The 17595-nt window shown below is 44.9% G+C and overlaps 1 protein-coding gene across 5 annotated transcripts in view; it reads left to right on the forward strand.

Annotated features, from left to right (window-relative positions):
• Positions 1-17595, forward strand: part of LOC105498736 (TLE family member 1, transcriptional corepressor) — a 107959-nt gene that overhangs the window by 69745 nt on the left and 20619 nt on the right. For 3 of the 5 annotated variants that reach the window (XM_011771023.3, XM_011771026.3, XM_011771028.3), the window contains 6 exons: positions 129-245; positions 4068-4121; positions 4633-4785; positions 6895-7039; positions 8383-8573; positions 10040-10116. In XM_011771023.3, coding sequence (XP_011769325.1) covers positions 129-245; positions 4068-4121; positions 4633-4785; positions 6895-7039; positions 8383-8573; positions 10040-10116 — 737 coding nt within the window. The remainder of the gene's footprint in view (positions 1-128; positions 246-4067; positions 4122-4632; positions 4786-6894; positions 7040-8382; positions 8574-10039; positions 10117-17595) is intronic. The other 2 variants (XM_011771025.3, XM_011771029.3) reach the window with 1 other exon arrangement.

The raw sequence follows: 17595 nt of genomic DNA on the forward strand, positions 1-17595 counted from the left end.
ATGAATTAAATGGAATGAAAGGCTGTGTAGGTATCGCCTTTCAAAAATAGTTCTCACATCGAGGTTGGGTTTTCATGTGTACAAAGAGGCTTGGGAAGAAATCTTTGATTAATTTTTTTGTCTTGCAGAGTAATTCCCTTCTGGTCCCAGACAGTCTAAGAGGCACAGATAAACGCAGAAATGGGCCTGAATTTTCCAATGACATCAAGAAAAGGAAGGTGGATGATAAGGACTCCAGCCACTATGTAAGTAATTAAAGGACTTGAAATAGCATTTGTTTGCTTACTGCTCACCTAAGTGAGTATCCAAGTATACTCTTAAGATCTTAGTGATAATTCCATGTCCTTAAAAATAATAACATAAAGAGGAGAGGTTCTTACATTGTAGGATATTATTTCCCTTTGGGGCAGTAAATTATGCTTCTGCCGGGCTCAGTGTTACGCTTTGGACTTCCTGCCTTTGTTACTCAAAAGGGAATATGAAAATGCAGGGCTGGCTTTGTGCGCTGTGGTTGCTCAGGGCCCTGCTGTTCTTAGGAGTCCCCCCAGCCCCTGCCCTCTCTTGGTGTAATGCTCAGATCTCACTATCTTTACATTCTCAATTTTTGAATAAGGTCTCTGCATTTTTCATTTTGTCCTGGACTCTGTGAATTTAGTAGCCACTCCTGCTAAAATAGAGTAAAAATTGTAGTGTCACAGAAGCTTTGTGGATGCTGTTCTGATGATACAGGCTCATACTACTTCTCAAGACAGAGCTCAACGTTTTCCACAGTGAGCGTTCTAGTGAACTAAGTTCATGGTGAAAATGGAAGAAATCCCAGAGGCATCTTGTTTAAACTCTGTAGATGAGATCACTCTACTGGTTGATGGAGTGGGGACTCTTGTCACAGATCCAGCTAAAACCACATTCAAAAGGAAACCAAACCGAGCCAGATGGCCATTGGCTCTGGTCTCAGGGTTATAAACATTGCAGCCGATGTATGACTTGGAGTTGCCTGTGTGTCCCCGAGTGTCTGTTTCAGGATGGATGCATTCTCAGGAACAGTATGAAAGCAGAGTTGCTGAATTGGGGCTACGTCCCTGATGCCCTTGGAGGAAGAGGCGTCAACTGTGCAGGCTATGTGGAGTTCTAAACACTAGATAGACGATAGTGTCTGCTGCTGGCTTGCCCAAGCCTATAGCTGATGATAGGTAACATCTTTTTGAGCACCACCTGGAGTTAGTGCCAGGTACCTTGTGATTTTTACATGGATTATTTCATTTAACTCTTATAACATCCCAGTGATTTGCTGGAGCCAGCTCTAGTATCTCTGCTCTTTGACACTATGCTAAGATGCCCAAACCCAGCTCCAGTATTCGATTATTTTACCAGAGATCCTCTATTTGGTTCGCACTTTGCACCATGCTTTAATAACATACTAAAAAACAAAGCGGTTGGTTCTCCCCATCCTAACCCAACACTTTTTAGCACATATCATTCTCCCCTTGTCTGTTGCCCAGAGCCGATGTCCCATGCATGTACTTTCATTGTGACATTCAGTGTTACTACGCAAGTTGGAAGGTTTATGACATGCAGATATTTGCTAAGGTAGAATTCTGATGTTACGAAGCAAGTTGGAAGGTTTATGACATGCAGATATTTGCCGATGTAGAATTCTGAATTGCCCTTCATGAGGCTGTTGTGTATAGTAAGTTATTTAGTAATGAGTGCTCTAGAATCCATAAAGCTTGGCATGGTAGTTTTGTAACCTGCGTGTACTAGGTTTGTCTGGTTGGATAGTGGTTAGGGACCGTGTGTGGAGAGTATGTTGGAGAGTCTGAGACAAAGTCCTCAGATCTTAGATCACCAATGACAGACATGTACTGTCCTTTGCAGTACCCTTTGCAGAAGGGTCCAGTACAAAGCTAAGATTTAAATTACAGTAAACTCACTTCAGAGTTCCATTGTAATAAAGGAATTGTTCGCTATTTTTGCTAGTTCCGTCTGTGTACTAAATTAGCCATTTTTATAATTTTCTTTGTAGAAGATAAACTCTTTTAGTTTATATTTTTTCACCACCACCACCCTTAATACCTGGAAACATTTGTGCTTTGCTGTGGGCTTTACCAAGAGAAAACAGATTTTCGTTAGTATTAGTTTTGTTCTTTATTGTATGAAAATATTTATTTCAGTAGACTGTTATTTAGGATTACCCAGGCTTCCTCATTGGTTGTAATTTGAATTGTTACTGGTGAATTGCATGGTGCCCTGTAACCATGGCTAAAATATATCTTGTAACACACTATTGAAGAAAATAAATTGGGTCTCCCACATGTAGTGCTCTGTGTATGATTAGGAAACAGATCATGTAAGACTTGAATTTAGAGTTGAGGGTAAACTTTCCAGCCTAGATTTGTGGGCCTACTTCAGAAGGCCAATGTGGATAATATTTGCACTTGTTTGTACTAATAACTTTTCAGATATTATTTCTATATTCTTCATTGACAACAGTATCAGTACAAGCATTGTTTAGATCATAAATTCGGGACCTCTTCCTTTCCAAGAATTCAAACCCATTGAGATGTCCTGCTTTTTCCATATACCTACATTGTATAATGTATTACTCTGCTGTAAAGGACATGAGACATTTTGGCTAAGAAAGTAGACTTTTTCAGCCTGCCTCAAACTTGATGGAGGGGGTGATCGCATCATTGAATTGTTTTTTTGTTTTTTGTTGTTTTTTTTATTTTGAGATGGAGTCTTGCTCTTGTCACCCAGGCTGGAGTGCAGTGGCACAGTCTCGGCTCACTGCAACCTCCGTGTCCCAGGTTCAAGCGATTTCTCCTGCCTCAACCTCCTGAGTAGCTGAGATTACAGGTGCACACCACTACACCCAGCTAATTTTTGTGTTTTTAGTAGAGACGGGGTTTCACCATGTTGGTCGGGCTGGTCTCAAGCTCCTGACCTTGTGATCCACCCGCCTCAGCCTCCCAAAGTGCTGGGATTATAAGCATGAACCACTGCATCCGGCCCACATCATTAAATTGAACAGGCTTTATTTTATTTATTTTTTTTGAGACAGTCTTGCTTTGTTGGCCAGGCCAGAGTGCAGCGGCATGATCTCAGCTCACTGCAACCTACACTTCCTGGGTTCAAACGATTCTTGTGCCTCAGCCGCCTGAATAGCTGTGACTGCAGGCATGCGCCACCACGCCCGGCTAATTTTTGTATTTTTAGTAGAGACAGGGTTTCACCATGTTGGCCAGGCTGGTCTTGAACTCCTGGCCTCAAGTGGTCTGCCTGCCCGCATTGGCCTCCCAAAGTGCTGGGATTACAGGCGTGAGCCGCCATGCCCGGCTGAACAGCTTTTCCGAATATTTTCCAAACCCAGTGCTACCTTGGAATTTCCCCTGATTAGTAAATACTGTAGCTTTATGAAGGGACAATGAGAGCCTTACTGCAGAATGCCAGTGCCTTTCAAATATTGCCATCTATTATCTTTCCAAAAATACTTCAAGCTGATTGCAAAAAAGGTTAATTTTTAATTTTTTGTTACTTAAGAGAAAAAGATTGGGTTTTGTTTGCTTATTCCATCCACTGGCTAGCTTTGCTGGATTCGTTTTGTTTTTTGTTTTTTGTTTTTTGTTTTTTTTGCATTAACTAGTAATCCCATGGGAAAATGCTTTACCTTGAAATCATATGGAAAGACTCTGATATAAGGGTATGCATATTTTAAATTAGAGATTTCAGCCCTCAAGAGAAATTCAGCTGTTGCAACCATTTACTGAGCACTTACAACCTGCCAAGTATTTGCAACTTGCCATCACCTGTAAACAAGTTGTGATTGGATAGTTGGTTTGCTACTGCTACAGAATTCCTGCCTGAAGCTTTGCATAGCCCCAGGTCAGATGAGAAGAGGGGGAAGATGATAATAATTACTAGGGCTGACAAACTGATAGAGAGCCTTCAGGCCTGTCCCAGGTAGTTTTTTTGTCTGTCTGCTACTAAGAACTATAGAAAGAAATCTAACTGTGCCCCAAACCCATTCTTAGCTTTTAGTAAATGGCGTTAATGTTTCTTTCTTCCAGGACAGTGATGGTGACAAAAGCGATGACAACTTAGTTGTGGATGTGTCTAATGAGGTAACCATTCTTTTCATCAAAGTTTGTCTTCAGAATGATTTGAATAATGTTATGAAAATAATCTAACAGTGAATGAAGGAAGTAGAGCCCCTCAGTGCGGGGGACCTCTTGCAACTTTTTGCATTAAGAAGTTAATGGTTGCTCATGTATGGAGCAATAATGGTCTAACTGACATAAAGTTTTATTTCCTTTAAAAAAAAGATATTTCTGCAGATATTTTGAATGCCTAAGTTGGATGTCTGGCTCCCCTTTCCTTCCAATGCCCTCTAGGCAAAGTTCTTAAGCCTGAGGCACAAGGAGGGATATGACTGTGGGGTTGTTTTTTATGGCATGTTTGCGGGTATGTTTGTGGAGACCATGTTGCTCGTTATAACATGGTGTTGGTCACCTTGTACACCCCCAACCCGAAGGACTTTCAGCACTGTCCTTAAATTTAGAGAATGAGTGTGGAAAGGGAAAGGTCGGTCTGTTACAAGCTAAATCACGAAAACTTTTGATTATGCTCGTTGAGGACCCTTCCTCTCCGCGAGCAAGCCCTGCCCACTCGCCCCGGGAAAATGGAATCGACAAAAACCGCCTGCTAAAGAAGGATGCTTCTAGCAGCCCAGCTTCCACGGCCTCCTCGGCAAGTTCCACTTCTTTGAAATCCAAAGAAATGAGCTTGGTAGGTAAAGAAAACTGACACTTGCCTGTTTGGCCGTGTATGTTTCATTGTGGACTGGCGGACCCTGAAGTATTGGAAATGTAGGGGTTTTGCTGCTTGAGGGTTGTATTTTGAAGAGTTTACTAGTGAAACTCATCCTTCTGTTCTTTGTCATCATTCAGGGTTTACTTTTCCCCCTCTCAGTCATCTCTTTTTGACCACGATTAGGGAGGGTGTACACGCATCCGTGTTCATTACCGCCTTCTGCTTCTTTTTTGAGACAGAGTCTCACTCTGTCACCCAGGCTGGAGTGCAGTGGTGCAATCTCGACTCACTGCAACTCCTGCCTCCTGGGTTCAAGCGATTCTCCTGCCTCAGCCTCCTGAGTAGCTGGGATTACAGGCACGCGCCACCATGCCCAGCTATTTTTTTTTTTTTTTTTGTATTTTTAGTAGAGATGGGGTTTCGCCGTTTGGTCAGGCTGGTTTCAAACTCCTGACCTGGTGATCCACCCACTTGGGCCTCCCAAAGTGCTGGGATTACACGGGTGAGCCACCACTCCCGGCCTCATTGCCTTCTTACTTGGGGGATATGTCCTTGCCACACAGCTCTCTGAAACTTCCCAGTTGACAAATGGTTCAAACTTCTGAGATTTTTTTTTTTTTTTTTTCCGAGACAGAATCTCACTCTGTTTTCCGGGCTGGAGTGTGGTGGTGTGATCTCGGCACGCTGCAACCTCCGCCTCCCAGGTTCAACCAATTCTCCTGCTTCAGCTTCCCCAGTAGCTGGGATTACAGGTGCCCATCACCACGCCTGGTACCACCACGCATTAGAGAGGGTGTACACGCATCCATGTTCATTGCCGCCTTCTTCTTCTTCCTTTTTTTTTTGAGATGGAGTCTCACTCTGTCACCCAGGCTGGAGTGCAGTGGTGGTGCAATCTCGGCTTGTTACAGGGTTTCATGTTGGCCATGCTCATCTTGAACTCCTGACCTCAGGCAATCTGCCTGCCTCGGCCTCCCAAAGTGCTGGGATTACAGGTGTGAGCCACCACACCTGGCCTCAAACTTCCGAGATTCTTAAGTCTTCATTTTCTTAGGCTGACCATTTACCTGGTAGACCGATCCGTCATACCGGGGCATGTCATAGAGCATGCCCCAATGTTATGGAGCTCGTCAGATCAGTGATGCACAAAGGAGGCCCCAGGGGAAGCCAGGAACTGGTGCATCAGAACCCACTGGTGGTCATTCATTCAATCAAACTTGGTAGACTGCGTCATCTTTTAACAATAACATTTCATAACAACCCTGCAGTTAATCCTTACCTGGTCCCTGTAGGCATTATCTCGTTTTACCGGTTGCAGAGAATGAATAACTTAAGGCCACACAGCTGTGGCTCATGATCCAAGGTCAGAAAGATCTCTCTTCAGCCTGTGCTCTTTGCCACACTGTATTGGTTCTTGGACTGTGTTGTAAAGCACATGAAAGGTTGAAAAGCCAGAGAAGGTGCCCTGTAACCCCGTTACCATCTGGACTCTGAAAGGCCCCTCACTGGTGTTCAGTCTCTGCTCTGCACTGATGGGTCCACTTCGGTTATGTAGGCAAGTGGGCAGTGGCACTTAACTCCAAAGCGTTGTTCTTTTTAGGCATATTGGTAAGGCTAGCCCTGGGGCTTTTGTCTCTGAGATATTGGCCCCACTCTCTCTCACCATTTGTCTCAACCCCAGGGCTACCTAAAAAGGACACTCAAAAAGGGGTCTTCCTTGGACTTTCTTGGCGGCCGGGGCATGTGTTTCTGAGTGCCTGGGAAAGATTCTCTGGGTGGTCATCTTTCTAACTTGGCATCGACCCAAAGTCCACAGCCCAATGGAAAATACTTTTAAAATAAAATCTGCGGAGGAAGAAGTGTGATCATGTTCTGTGTCTCTAGCTCGAGTTTTAATTCTGGCAGGAAGAGGAAAGGTCAACATTTCTCTCTCACAAGTTAATGCTGTCAACATTGTGTGGATTTATGAAAATTGGCTGAGGGAGTAGCTAGAAGGTGCCCAGTGTCCCAGCTGCTGTTGTGATAAATTGTGTAATATGGCTTGGATTAAAAATAATACTCATTTAATTTGTTTAATGACACCAGCATGAAAAAGCCAGCACGCCTGTTCTGAAATCCAGCACACCAACGCCTCGGAGCGACATGCCAACGCCGGGCACCAGCGCCACTCCAGGCCTCCGTCCAGGCCTCGGCAAGCCTCCAGCCATAGACCCCCTCGTTAACCAAGCGGGTAGAGCATCGCCTCTTGTTGTGCTTTGTTTGGTTTCTCCCATTCCCAGCTTGATTTGCTGTCTGTTAATGTTGTGATGCAATTGCCCTACAAATATGAAATGTACTTAGGGCCACCCTCCTTCCTATCTCTGAAAAAGCCACGATAAGAAACAGATGTTTGTCCTTGGGTTTCAGCAGCTGCACTCTGTTCAGTCTCCAACTGTTTACATTCAGCTTTTCTTTTTTTTTTTCTTTGAGACGAAGTCTCGCTCTTGTTCCCCCAGGCTGGAGTGTAATGGCGTGATCTCAGCTCACTGCAACCTCTGCCTCCTGGGTTCAAGCGATTCTCTTGCTTCAGCCTCCCAAAGAGCTGGGCTTAAAAATTAGCCTGCCACCACGCCTGGCTAATTTTTATATTTTTAGTAGAGACAGGGTTTCAACGTGTTGGCCAGGCTGGACTCGAACTCCTGACCTCAGGTGATCTGCCCGCCTCTGCCTCCCAAAGTGCTGGGATTACAGGCGTGAGCCACCTTGCCCAGCCTTCTTTTATTTTTAAATAATTCAAATCCTAGGGACTTCAGTAAAGTTTCTGATAATTATTTTGAACACAAGCCTCCCTACCTAACTAGCATTGTGCGTCTGACTTTGCTAATATTGGCTGAAACAGTGGTTTGGCCGGCCCAACCGCGCTCCTTGCAGACTATAGTTGGTTGGTTTTCTGCCAGGGGAGGCTTCAGGAATCAGTGGTCTTTCCTTCAGTAGAAATTAGGAGGGTTTCCCTGTGACTCCAGCCCTTAAAAAACTCATAATTTGCAACCTGACATCCCCCGGTGGGAAAGGAAAAAAGCAACAGCCTGGGCCCAAAGGAAAACAGGCAACAGAATCTTCCTCCTAAACCCGTGCTTTGGTTTACGTAAATCCAGGATTGGGTTTTCATTTGGAATTGGTACCAGGGAATGGAAAGTTCGGACTGAAAGAGAAATCTTGGATTTTATCGAGAAAATCTTCTTTTGAGATTAAGTCAGGTAAACACTTGGTGTCTGTGCCTTGGTTTGCCCTCTGTAAATTGGGTATGGTAATACGCTTAATTCCCCTGGCTTCCGGTGCCGCTACTTACACGAATAAGAAAATGTGTGGGTTGTGCTTCCCCTGGAGTCTTCTCTTTCCTGGAGATGAATTCCACTCTGGGGAAGGAGGGATCCAGTGTATAAAAATTGGAGGTGATTTCCCCCCCCTCCCCCAGAAGCCTTCCCTCTTTCTCTCTCCCTGTGAGTGACACTAACAAATGACGAGGCCAGACTTGCTGGTCAGGTTTGATGGAGTGGGTCAGTTGAGTGATGTGTGGCTTGTGTTTCTTTTCAGCAGCTGGCTTGAGGACACCCCTGGCAGTTCCTGGTCCATACCCTGCTCCTTTTGGGATGGTCCCCCACGCTGGCATGAACGGCGAGCTGACCAGCCCAGGCGCTGCCTATGCCAGTTTACACAACATGTCACCCCAGATGAGCGCCGCAGCTGCCGCGGCCGCCGTGGTGGCCTACGGGCGCTCCCCCATGGTAGGCCGCTGTCGGGTGGGCTCTGGTTGGGGTAGGAATGCTGCATGCTCCATTTAGCGCTGTCAGGTTTGGGGCCAGGCCTCTCTGCGCTGCATGGGCAGGAGCAGCCAGCCCCACACACCTCGGAGACAAAGACGCCCAGTGTCCCAGCCGCACACTCGCCTTCCTCTTGTCAGCTTTCATCAGCACGCTGCTTCATTAAGTGAGAGCCAAACGTTTTTTTGTTTTACTGTTTTTGTGGATGAAAAAGGCAGTGTTTAGAAGCTCCTTCAGTGGTTCAGGGGACATCTGGTTTTCTCCCACCAAAGTCGATTTTTTTTATTTGAAGGCGATGAAATGATTCAAGTGGTTCACAGAAGCCTTTTCATTCATTTTCTTGAACTCTTTTTTCCTCATTAAACCTTGGGAAAAAATGTCTGGGAAGCCATTGCTCTCTCTTTCTATGCCTGTGCTACACTTTAAACCCAATCGCCTGATTGATGTATAAGCAGTGGTCTCTGTAAACAGGTAGAATTCTGGACAGACTGAACCACAGGGGCAGGCTGGCCTGTTTGCCCTGCCTCTTGCCACTGTGCAAATGGTCTAATTTTTGACCAAGAAGACACAGAACTGCATTTGAAGGGTAGAATTGGCTCTGCGATCATTGATTGCATTAAGGGTATAAAATCCCACCATCATTTCTCTTGGCTGTTTGGAAAATGCCCTGCACCTTTCTCTCTTGTCCCCTCTTCACATAGCATTACCTCCACTAGTTTGCGCTGACGTTAAGATTCATTGGTTTTTCCTGATATTGCTCTTGTAGGAGAGGCTGTGCAGTGGCGGGCAAAAGTGTTGAAAGTAAGGTGGTCAGCTGAGAGACTCGATGCTGTCCTTGTGCTGCACAAAGTAGGGAATCCATGTATGAATGCTTAAGCATTAAATTAGACCTGTGGTACGCAACTGGGGATGATTTTCTTCCTTGAGGACATTTGATAATATCTGGAGACACTTTTGATTATCATAACTGGGGGTGGGAGGGGGCAGGTGTGGATTCCTCTTGGCACATCAACAGTAGGGGCCAGGAATGCTGTTCAACATCCTGCAATGCGCAGGATGGCCCCCAACAAAGAAAAGAACTGTTTGGCACAAAATGTCAATAGTGCTGAGGTTGAGAAATCCTAATACAACATATTGCTCTGTGAACTTGCTTGCAAGTCTAAGGGAGGTATTTACCATGGGGAAGTGGTTCTCAGTGCACAAATAGATCATATCTCCTGTCTACCCCCCAAAAAGGAAGTGGGTCTTGTGGCGTTCAGAGGTGCTTATGTTACCTCTTGCATAGTAATTAAAAAGAAAAACACTAGGCCATGTCACTGTTCCCATTGAAGTTGCTTTGGGGATCTGTGAGTTTCTAATGAAAGGTATTGATGTTCACAAAGTGCCTGCTACAATAACCTGAGTCTGCAATGCCTTATTTTTGTTTCCAGGTGGGGTTTGATCCTCCCCCTCACATGAGAGTACCTACCATTCCTCCAAACCTGGCAGGAATCCCAGGGGGGAAACCGTAAGTACCTCAAAGACCTTGGTTTTGTTTTAAAGGTGGTTACTCAGTCTTTGGTATTAGCAGACTAGAATTCCAAAGGGAGTACAGGCTTGGGCGTTTCCAAGGAGATTTCTGGTATCTTTTCCTGAGGAGTGTTAACACTTTCTATAAATAGGCAACTTGTAGGTGTCATGCCTCTGTCTTCTCCCTGGGGGTGATCTCCTAAGTTCAGTTATTTCTAGAGAGAAACTGTTGGAGATGAGGACGAGGTGGGAGGAAAGCGCTGGAGGTGACTGGCCCTCTTCGCTTGACCCCTCCGAAAACTGCTCTGCCCTGCCATTTGGTTAGAGGGCAGCTGCTGGAGATTCCCAGCTGTGCTGTGCTGTGGGCAGTCAGCTGTCACAAACTCTTGCAGGCTTAGACATTCAAAATGTGTCATCTCTTTACCCAGCTCCGTGCCACCTTTTTCTTGTTTTGGTGGAAACGAGAGTTATTTGAAGGGTAGGTTGTGTTGCATGCCAGCACCCCAGGTTTACTCCCAAGTAGAGTTTTGATGAGTGCTCCGAGAGATCTAGAATTATAAAAAGCAAAGTGGCTTCATGGGGAAGCAGGAAAAGTTAACGTTCATTTTGTGTCCAGTGCACAAAAAGCTTTGGAATTTGAAAAAACTCAGTTGGCTATTCTTCCTGGGTCACTTTAAAAATTGCTTGCTTTTCATCATGTTAGTAATTAGAAGTGTGATTTCAAAGAATTCCTAAAGTTCTCAAATTTTTTAAACAGCAGAATTGTTTAATTGCAGCAAAACTCTGCCTTCTAAGATAGAAAATAGCAGAGGCCAGGCACGGTGGCCCACGCCTGTAATCCTAGTACTTTGGGAGGCTGAGGTGGGTGGATCACCTGAGATCAGGGCTTCGAGACCAGCCTGACCAACGTAGCGAAACCCCGTCTCTACTGAAAATACAAAAATTAGCTGGGTGTGGTGGTATGTGCCTGTAATCCCAGCTGCTCGGGAGACTGAGGCAGGAGAATCGCTTGAACCTGGGTGGCGGAGGTTGCAGTGAGTGAAGATCACGCCATTGCACTCTAACCTGGGCGACAGAGGGAGACTCTGTCTCAAAAAGAAAAGAAAAAATGGCAGGTCTTTACAAATGTAGTTGTTTTTCTTTTCTTTTCTTTTTTGAGACGGAGTTTCACTCTTGTTGCTCAGGCTGGAATGCAATGGTGTGATCTCTGCTCACTGCAACCTCTGCCTCCTGGGTTCAAGCAGTTCTCCTGTCTCAGCCTCCCAAGCAGCTGGGATTACAGGCGCAAGCCACTACGCCTGGCTCATTTTTGTATTTTTAGTAGAGACGGTATTTCATCATATTGGTCAGGCTGGTCTTGAACTCCTGACCTCAGGCGATGAACCCGGCTCAACCTCCCAAAGTGCTGGGATTACAGGCATGAGCCACCGCGCCCAGCCGATTTTTTTTTTCAATAAAGGTACGGGTGCTACATGTCTTAGGCCTTCAGTTTGTTTTTGTCATACCCTTGCCTTCACGTGGTTGCTTTCAGCTTTTATCAGTACGTCACTTGCATGTCACATTAGTGAGTTTTTTATTTTTAGAAACAGGGTCTTGCTCTGTTGCCCAGGCTGGAATGCAGTGGCACAATCGCAGCTCACTGCAACCTCGACCTCCTGGGCTCCAGCAATCCTTCTGCCTTGGCTTCCTGAGTAGCTAAGACTATAGGTGTCTGTCACCATACCTGGCCAATTTTTAAATTTATCTTTGTAGTGACAGGGTCTCCCTGTGTTGCCCAGGCTGGTCTCAAACTCTTGGCCTCACACAGTCCTCCTGCCTTGGCCTCCCAAAGTGCTTGGATTACAGGCATGAGCCACCACGCCCAGCATGATGAATTATTTTGAACAGTCCACTCAGCTGCCCTGTCATCCTTGGTATGGTTTTGATAAGAGCCTTGTTTCAAATAAACCACCAGCATGAGATAAAATTGAATTTCTTAACCTGTCACCTGCTTTTTAGGAAAGGCGATTCCCATTGCACTACTTTTCATGTATTTTAATATCTCTTTCACAATAATTTGATTCATGATGAAATGAGGTTTTCGTCTACACTAGGAATCAGTAGCGATGTTAGGAATTTAAAATGACATCTGTGCCCAATGAAGGGAGTGAGGGGTAGTATTGCTCAATGCTCACTTAGCTGGTAGTTCTCTTCCAGTTGAGTACCCATGGACTAGTTACTACCTGGTGTGTTTTCTTGGGGATTTGGGAATGCCCCCCTGCTTCCAGCCTGGGAGGTCCTTGGGGCACTTGTGAGCATTCCCTGTCTGTGGTTGCCAGCGGCGTTGTAGCTGTTGTGTTCTACCGATTGGTGAGTGGATAAAGGGCAAACCGGTAAAGTTGTGATGAGAAGCAGTAATACCAGTAACTGATGAACCTTTGGTGGAATAATAGGGAAATAAGGCCAAGTTCAGCTGACCCTTAGGGAAAGTTAGCTTCACGAGTTAGAGGTACAGGGTGTGTGTTCAGCTGCTAAGCCCCCACCTTGGGTGTAACTGAAGATGCAGTGAGGGAAGGCGGGTGAGCAGAGCTGTGAGCTGTGATGCTAAGGTGGAAGGCTGATAGGTGGGCACAGTTAAATTGGACCCTGTTCCTTATGTGTGTGTGTGTGTGTGTGTTAACAGGATCAGTTGTAAGATAGAAGTAGCATCGTGCTTATTAGAGTTAAGTATTGATGTCCTTGGCTTGTGAGCACCTTGCATTTCTTTGTGTTTAAAGCCGTGCAAACTAGAATCACAATGTGCCTAAGGACGAGGACAGTGGACACAGTGGCCAATGTTATGAGACTATGTCAGGGTACTTTTCTCATCTTGGTCAAAATGGCCATTGGCCTTTGGATCTGAGCAATCATTGCTCTCTCTAAAATAATTAAAATCTCTCTCTTTATTAATTTATTTTATTTTATTATTATTATTTTTTAGAGACACTGGGTCTCCCTGGGTTGCCTAGGCTGGTTTCGAATTCCTGGGCTCAAATGATCCTCCTGCCGTGGCCTCCCAAAGTGCTGCGACTACAGCCATGAGCCACCGTGCCTGGCCTAAAATACATTTTTTAGGATTCTCTTTCATGTTTGAGCCATATTATGTGAGGAAGATAGACTTAATATCAGAAGGAAAAATGAGCTTTGCCATTGTTGCCAGGGTCTGGGCTATATACAATCTTACTGTGTCTCTCTCTCTTTCTCTCTTTCTCTCTCTATGTGTGTATGTATTTTTTATATATATATAACATATATATATAACATATATATTATACTTTAAGTTCTAGGGTATATGTGTACAATGTATAGGTTTGTTACATATGTATACATGTGACATGTTGGTTTGCTGCACCCATCAACTCATCATTTACAGTAGGTATTTCTCCTAATGCTATCCCTCCCCCAGCCCCCAGCCTGCTGACAGGCCCCGTGTGTGATGTTCCCCACCCTGTGTCCAAGTGTTCTCATTGTTCAGCTCCCACCTATGATTGAAAACATGTGGTGTTTGGTTTTCTGTCCTTTGCTGAGAATGATGGTTTCCAGCTTCATCCATGTCCCTGCAAAGGAACATGAACTCATCCTTTTTTTATGGCTGCATAGTATTCCATGATGTATATGTGCCACATTTTCTTAATCCAGTCTCTCACTGATGGACATTTGGGTTGGTTCCAAGTCTTTGCTATTGTGAATAGTGCTACAATAAACATATGTGTGCATGTATCTTTATAGCAGCATGATTTATAATCCTTTGGGTATATACCCAGTAATAGGATGGTTGGGTCAAATGGTATTTCTAGTTCTAGATCTTTGAGGAATTGCCACACTCTCTTGCACAATGGTTGAACTAATTTACAGTCCCACCAACAGTGTAAAAACGTTCCTGTTTCTCCACATACTCTCCAGCAGCTGTTGTTTCCTGACTTTTTAATGATCGCCATTCTAACTGGTGTGAGATGGTATCTCATTATGGTTTTGATTGGCATTTCTCTGATGACCAGTGATGATGAGCATTTTTTCATGTGTCTGTTGGCTGCATAAATGTCTTCTTTTTAGAAGTGTCTCTTCATATCCTTTGCCCACTTTTTGATGGGGTTGTTTTTTTTTCTTGTAAATTTAAGTTCTTTGTAGGTTCTGGATATTAGTCCTTTGTCAGATGAGTAGATTGCAAAATTTTTCTCCCATTCTGTAGGTTGCCTGTTCACTCTGATGGTAGTTTCTTTTGCTGTGCAGAAGCTCTTTAGTTTAATTAGATCCCATTTGTCTATTTTGGCTTTTGTTACCATTGCTTTTGGTGTTTTAGTCATGAAGTCCTTACCCATGCCTGTGTCCTGAATGGTATTGCCTAGGTTTTCTTCTAGGGTTTTTATGGTTTTAGGTCTAACATTTCAAATTTTAATCCATCTTGAATTAATTTTTGTATAAGGTGTAAGGAAGGGATTCAGTTTCAGCTTTCTACATATGACTGACCATATTTATCTATTAATTAGTATGAGAGAACTTGCTGTTCTTACTGTTTAGTAAGGTAATATTGCCTGAGGCAGTGCTGCTCAAACCATTTATGGTGACCAGTTTTTTTCCTGAGTAAATCAAAGATGGAGACATTTGTAACCTACAATACAAGTGAATAGGAAGAAAAAGATACAAAATCCAAGTCCATTTTTTGTTGTTACAAGAGTCAACAGCCCTAAGTCCTCAGGTTGCTGTGCTCGCTCTTGATGACTGCGCTCATCTCACTGCAAACAGTAGCCAGTGTTTGCTGACCACACGTTGAGTAGGGCTGGTCTGAGGCACTTAAGAGAAATGAGGACAAACTCGTGTGTCCAGGGTAGAGTGAACAAGGCGTTAAAGGTTATACAAATAATTCTCTGAAAAATACCCATGGAAAGAATGCTTGGGTGAGGCAGACAGAAGGCACAGTTGCCATTCATAGACTGAGTGTGAACTGTCAGGCTTCATGTGCGATGCCAGGCGTGCTCCAGGAAAGAGGCTGCTCTCAGCCTTCTCTGCCCGTGGGGGCTTGATGATGTCATTAAAAGAAGAGTAAATATCCTAGTTTAACTTGTGATACGTGCTCTTGAGGCAGAGCAGTGGGTGATAGGCAGACATGTAAATAAGTGACCAAAATTAGAGTCAGAAAGACTTCCGTGGGATGAAGCTGACGCTGAAGCACGTGCAGGAAGGATTAAGTTTCCCAGGGAACTGGGGAGGGACAGCCTGGGTTGCGCACAGAGAGAGAGCTTGAGGGATGAGAGAGAGAGCTTGCAGATGGATGAGTGCCTCCTGACTGTTACCGCCGAAAGAGTTCAGTTGGGGCAGGAGGGACTTTAACATCCCTTTAGTATAAATGCTCATGCGTGGTTCAAGCCTGCTAAGATAACCTGTGCAGTGACTATATGCCTCTGACCGTGCGTGTCATTTGTCCAAGGACAGGGGACCCGCTGCTGCCCAGAGCAATGCATTTTCCATGGCTCTGTGGAAACTCTTCTAGCCCTTGAACTGAATCTGTCTCCCTGGAACTTTGACCCATCAATTCTGGCTTTTTCCTACCCCCCGAGACCACACAGCACACTGCTAATCCGTCATCCCCATGGCAGCTCTTCAGTGTTGAGAGACCCCCACACCACCCTGAGGCTTCTCCTCTGGCTAGAATTTGTCTGGCGCTTCAGCCCTCTCTTGTGGGCCGTGATTTAGGGTTCCCACATCATCTGCTCACTAAGATCCAGACCCTGTCACTTCCTTTCCATCCACACTTTCACGGATTTTATTGAGACCTCCTGCATAGGCATAAGGGGCCCCACTGGGAGCTCACAGCCTTGGATGGGGTGCAGGGAAGGAAAAATTCTCCTTTGCCCTCTGAGTCTGCAGCTGGGCCTGAGAATCAAACTGATATAAGATAGATTAACAGGAGAAATGCACGCAAGTCTTACTAAGGATTTTGGTGTACATGGGAGTCTTCACAAGGAAATGAAGACCCGAAGAATTGTCCAGAGCAGGCAGCTTGTATCACTTTTCAGACTGGAGTGTAGTGGCCCAATCTTGGCTCACTGCAACCTCTACCTCCCAGGTTCAAGCGATTCTCCTGCCTCAGTCTCCCGAGTAGCTGGAATTACAAGCGTACACTACCATGTCTGGCTAATTTTTGTATTTTTGGTAGAGGCGGGGTTTCACCATGTTGGCCAAGCTGGTCTTGAATTCCTAACCTCAGGTGATCCACCTGCCTTGACCTCCCAAAGTGCTGGGATTACAGGCATGAGCCACCACGCCTGGCCTTGTATCACTTTTATACAAAGAAATGACAAATTTGTGAAGACATGACAAGAAAGAGTTTTGGGATGGAGGCAGTAAATTGTGGTTAGGTAACTAAGAGATAGATATATTGGCGGAAAACTTGTGGGAGACAAAGGTTGTTTTGGTAAGTTTATTTGTACACATCCCTTTTAGTGTTGCTTCCCAGACTCTGGTGATGAGGCTGTTCTTCTTCTGTTTCTGGTAGAGGGAGGGCACCTTTCTCATGGGAAATTGTATGGCCTGTGTTTGTATAGAAAGCGGTCGGGAAGTCTTTCCTGGATCTCTCATTTCTCAAGTGTTTTCAGCTCAAAATAACCAGTATACCAAAGGGGCATATTTGGTTGTGGCATATCCCGAACTCCTTCAAGGGGAACATGAGTTAAATAATCACAAAATCAGAGGCAGAATTGTAGACCCCCAGGCTACCACAGAGCTATCACAGAGGAGCACTGTTCTAGAAAGCCTGTGACAGGGCATGGGGGACTGATCCCACTGGGGAGGGTCAAGCAGGGATTCCCTGCCGAAGGGTTTTCAGAGCTGCACTAACCCAACGGGGGCAGGGGCTGAACCTCTAGGTGGAGAGACCAGCATGTGCAGAGGCCCTGTGGCTTCACATGGTTGTCAGTCAGAGTGGAACAGAGCAAGATGACTTGCAGTGCTAGCATTCCACACTCCTGTTTCCAGTGTTAAGATGACAAGATCTCAGTAGGGTTTCCCAACCACCCTGGTCACCTTCCCTCCTCTCTCATACCCATTCCAGTCTCCCCTAACTTCTTTTTGTTAAAGCATCATACCCATTCCCTCTGACATCTGAGCCCAAATTTTAGTGTTAGATTCTTCCCTATTTAACTTTTTTTTTTTTTTAACAGTCTTATTCTTTGTTAAAATTCTCACCTTTCTCATGCCCCGTTTTGCCAGTAAGGTCCTAGATGAGGGTTATCTTTCTTCCTCACCAAATTGCTGTCAGTTTATTCTTTATTGTAAAGCACTTGTCAGGGCCGTGTGTTGCACAGAGGTCTTCAAAAGTTACAGATTCAGCATCTTAATTCAAAAATTCAAAATCCAAAATGCTTCAAAATCTGAAACTTTTTGAGTACCGACATGATGCCACACATGGAAAATTCCACACCTGACCTCATGTGACAAGGTGCAGTCAAAACACACAACACAC

This window comes from Macaca nemestrina, chromosome 14 (assembly GCF_043159975.1).
Source record: "Macaca nemestrina isolate mMacNem1 chromosome 14, mMacNem.hap1, whole genome shotgun sequence".
In the NCBI taxonomy this organism is placed as follows: domain Eukaryota; kingdom Metazoa; phylum Chordata; class Mammalia; order Primates; family Cercopithecidae; genus Macaca; species Macaca nemestrina.